The sequence below is a fragment of the Palaemon carinicauda genome, chromosome 12 (assembly GCF_036898095.1).
Source record: "Palaemon carinicauda isolate YSFRI2023 chromosome 12, ASM3689809v2, whole genome shotgun sequence".
In the NCBI taxonomy this organism is placed as follows: domain Eukaryota; kingdom Metazoa; phylum Arthropoda; class Malacostraca; order Decapoda; family Palaemonidae; genus Palaemon; species Palaemon carinicauda.
Genome location: NC_090736.1, coordinates 37,258,350 through 37,261,588, shown reverse-complemented (window position 1 = coordinate 37,261,588; position 3,239 = coordinate 37,258,350). Strand labels below are relative to the sequence as shown.

At 35.4% G+C, this 3,239-nt stretch overlaps 1 protein-coding gene across 1 annotated transcript in view; it reads right to left on the bottom strand.

Annotated features, from left to right (window-relative positions):
* Window positions 1–2,215: 2,215 nt before the first annotated feature.
* The window catches only part of LOC137650764 (uncharacterized), a 19,101-nt gene continuing 18,077 nt past the window's right edge, over window positions 2,216–3,239 (bottom strand). The window contains exon 3 of the mRNA XM_068383920.1: window positions 2,216–2,479. Within this exon, the coding sequence (XP_068240021.1) occupies window positions 2,216–2,479 (264 nt within the window). The remainder of the gene's footprint in view (window positions 2,480–3,239) is intronic.

Genomic DNA, 3,239 nt, shown 5'->3' with positions numbered 1-3,239 from the left:
AATAAGGGAAAAAACGTATATGTCTGAGTAATTGTGAAAATGAAAAACAAGATATAACAATTTCGTATAGTTTCATTTCCATAAGCCAGAACAAATAAATTATTTATTTACAAAAGAAAAGTCACCAAACTGAATGTGGTAGGACTCATATGAAAAATAAAAGTGTGAGAGAGAGAGAGAGAGGAGAGAGAGAGAGAGAGAGGAGAGAGAGAGAGAGAGAGAGAGAGAGAGTTAGAAAATATTGCCCCATATGTATCAATATGGAAAACCCGTTACAGCACAAAAGAGATTTATAAGGATTTGGCTGGTCCTTTAACTAAAATTCTTTAACTCCCAAAAACAATCAGAATACGAAATAGTTAATAAAAAGTATATAGTTTCTTTAATGGACATGAAACTTGTTTAAATAGAATTTGGCAAATAATAGAAATGCTTAATAAACTAGGGTTTAAATGAGGGAAACAGAACTATATATATTTCCAGTATTCTTTATAAAAGAACTCTCTCAACGAATATTGGTTCTCATGAATCTCGCGCTTGTTATCAATTTATGTAACCAAAATAGAAAAAAAAAATATATACTCTTAGTATAGAAAATTTTGTAAGAGTGTTTGGATATAGGTTTGCTAACATCTATTCCACTGTATGAATGTTGGCAATTATTGCCTTTGTCAAAATCGAAGACTTTACGAAGATTTTGCACAGGGTATGTACTCACTCATGTCGTTTATTTATTTATTTATGAGCAACTTTACACAAAACCTACTGAGCAGATTTTGACCAAAATTTGGTACGACCCAAAGATGAATCTGTAAAATTTTGGATTGCAAGTACAAGTACGTAGCAGTACTCTAAAAATTATCGCAATGTTAAGTTTGGCGTGGTGAAGACACGCTCTTTACTGAGTGCCCCTTCAGTTTTAACCTTTTCCTCTTCGAAAAGACAAACTCAGTAAGAAAATCAAATATGATATCATGTGCACAAAATTACAGTATTGGGAACATATGTAAAATAGGAAAAGACTCCTTTTAATGAATATAATCTTTTCATATATGTGAAATTGAATTTTCAAAAATTAGAAAAGTAAAAGTTTATTGAGTCGAAGGAGCTGGAAAACAAGAAAAAATACCAGATCCATCTCGTTGAAAATAACAAGATCATTACGAAAAATATGGCTTCGACTGAAGAACAAACATCTCAGCAAAATTACTTTTAGATATTCTTTCTTATGTAAAGTATGCATGTCGATAGTATATATATATATATATATATATATATATATATATATATGAGTGGGTGTTTATATATATATATATATATATATATAATATATATATATATATATATATATATATATATATATATATATATATATATATATATATATATGTGTGTGTGTGTGTGTGTGTGTGTGTGTGTGTGTGTGTGTGTGTGTTACAGGCAAACTGTGTAACCAGGCATTTCGCGAAATGCCTAAGTATTTTAGGTATTTCGTGAAATGACTGATTCACTTAGGGATTTCGTGAAATGACTAAAACTTCCAGGCATTACGCGAAATGACTGGTTTTAAAACCCAGGGATTTCGCTAAATGCCTGGTTCATAAAATTTTAGGTCAATAGTGTATATTTGCTGATATGTTGTATATGCTAATGGCATTCTAGCAGCAATGTCTTTTTTTTATTTCAATGGTCAGAGTTTTAGGTTGAATAGAATATATTTGCAGGGATATTGTATTTTTCTAGGGTATTTTAGTAGCAACAATTCTGTAACAACATATTTCTTAAAACCATATATTGTTTCTTCTTTCATTAAATGTACAATTAGACAGAAGTAGCTTTCTTCAGTGCCTCACGAAGAGATACTTGCTGTTCTTGGTTGATTTCATCAACACTCTTTGGGGGCATAAGTTAAATTCAGTCATTGTGAGTATAGTCCTTAGTATCCCCGTCTTTCCCCCAATAGTGTATTAGTCATTTTCATTTCCTTCCGTGATGATTCCTAGAAGATTTCTTGGATCCTCCCTTCCCCTGTCAACATGTGGAACTGGCCCAGCAACATTTTTCCCTATATCCCCGCCCTTTAAGTCTATCCTACTACGTTTGACCAAGCGTTCTGCCTGGCACACTTGAGCCCTTCTGGCGCTCTTGCAGTTCTTAGAAATTTCTTGTTGTCTTGGTGCAATATGCGGTGCTGAACTAAGTGGACCTGGGGTGGCTAGGTGAAGATGGTGACTGGCTCATCAAGGGATTGGGGTGGCTGGGTGGTGATGATGACTGGCTCAGAGGGCTCTAGTGGCTCGCCACTTGGATCAGTAGAAAACTGTGTTCCTAGTGCTACAAGATCATCTGCTGTCTCTAAGCGGTCAATGACCTCCTGAAGCAAGCTAGTGGAAGGGAGTCCAACCTTTGGATCCTCTCGAAGCAAAGCAGCATATGGGATTCTCTTGATCCCGGAATGGTATGATGAGTTCTTCTGGTTCTGAACAAAATTAAAGGCCTAGGAACCAATCTTGGGTGTTGTTGTCAGAGTCAAGCAACCAGCATGTCTTTAATGTCTAAAGTTCACTTGTTCGACTGAACCTTAACTCTGTGCCTCTCTAACGGCTTGCCATGCACAAGATGCGGCCAGAGATCCTTCATCTCTCGAACCACCTGGGCAATTAACTTAGATCCATTATCTGATAGTAGGATGCATTGAGCACCAATCAATATGAAGATATCCAAAAGCTGAAAAGTAACCTCAGCTACTCCCTTGGATGTGAATGGGTGCAGGATGACAAACCTGGTCAGATGGCACTGGCAAACAATAATCCACTTGTGTTGGGCTTGTGGAAATGACTGCATGTCAATTAAATCGACTTGGAAGCAAGAATTGACATCTTAAGTAAGTATGGGGCAAACCACAACTCCCTTTGTCTTGGTTCTTTTTGTCTTTTCTTGGCAAGTAATACAGTAGGACTTGACAGGTCGACAGCCTCCCTTGTGATTTTTGCATATTTAGAGTATGATATTAGTTTTACTTAAATTTACTATCCAAATTGTTTCAAACAATGATCTAAAACTGCTTATATTAATCACGGTACTTGTTGAACTGCCTGCTCTTATGATTAAAAGAAATCAAAATGAGAGAATTACCTGCTCACGTAGTTAAAAGAAATAAAAGAAAGAGACACCATTTCGAACAAAACTGAATTAACTTCTCAGGTAGTTAAATTTAAAGTGAGCATCTGTGCTAGAAA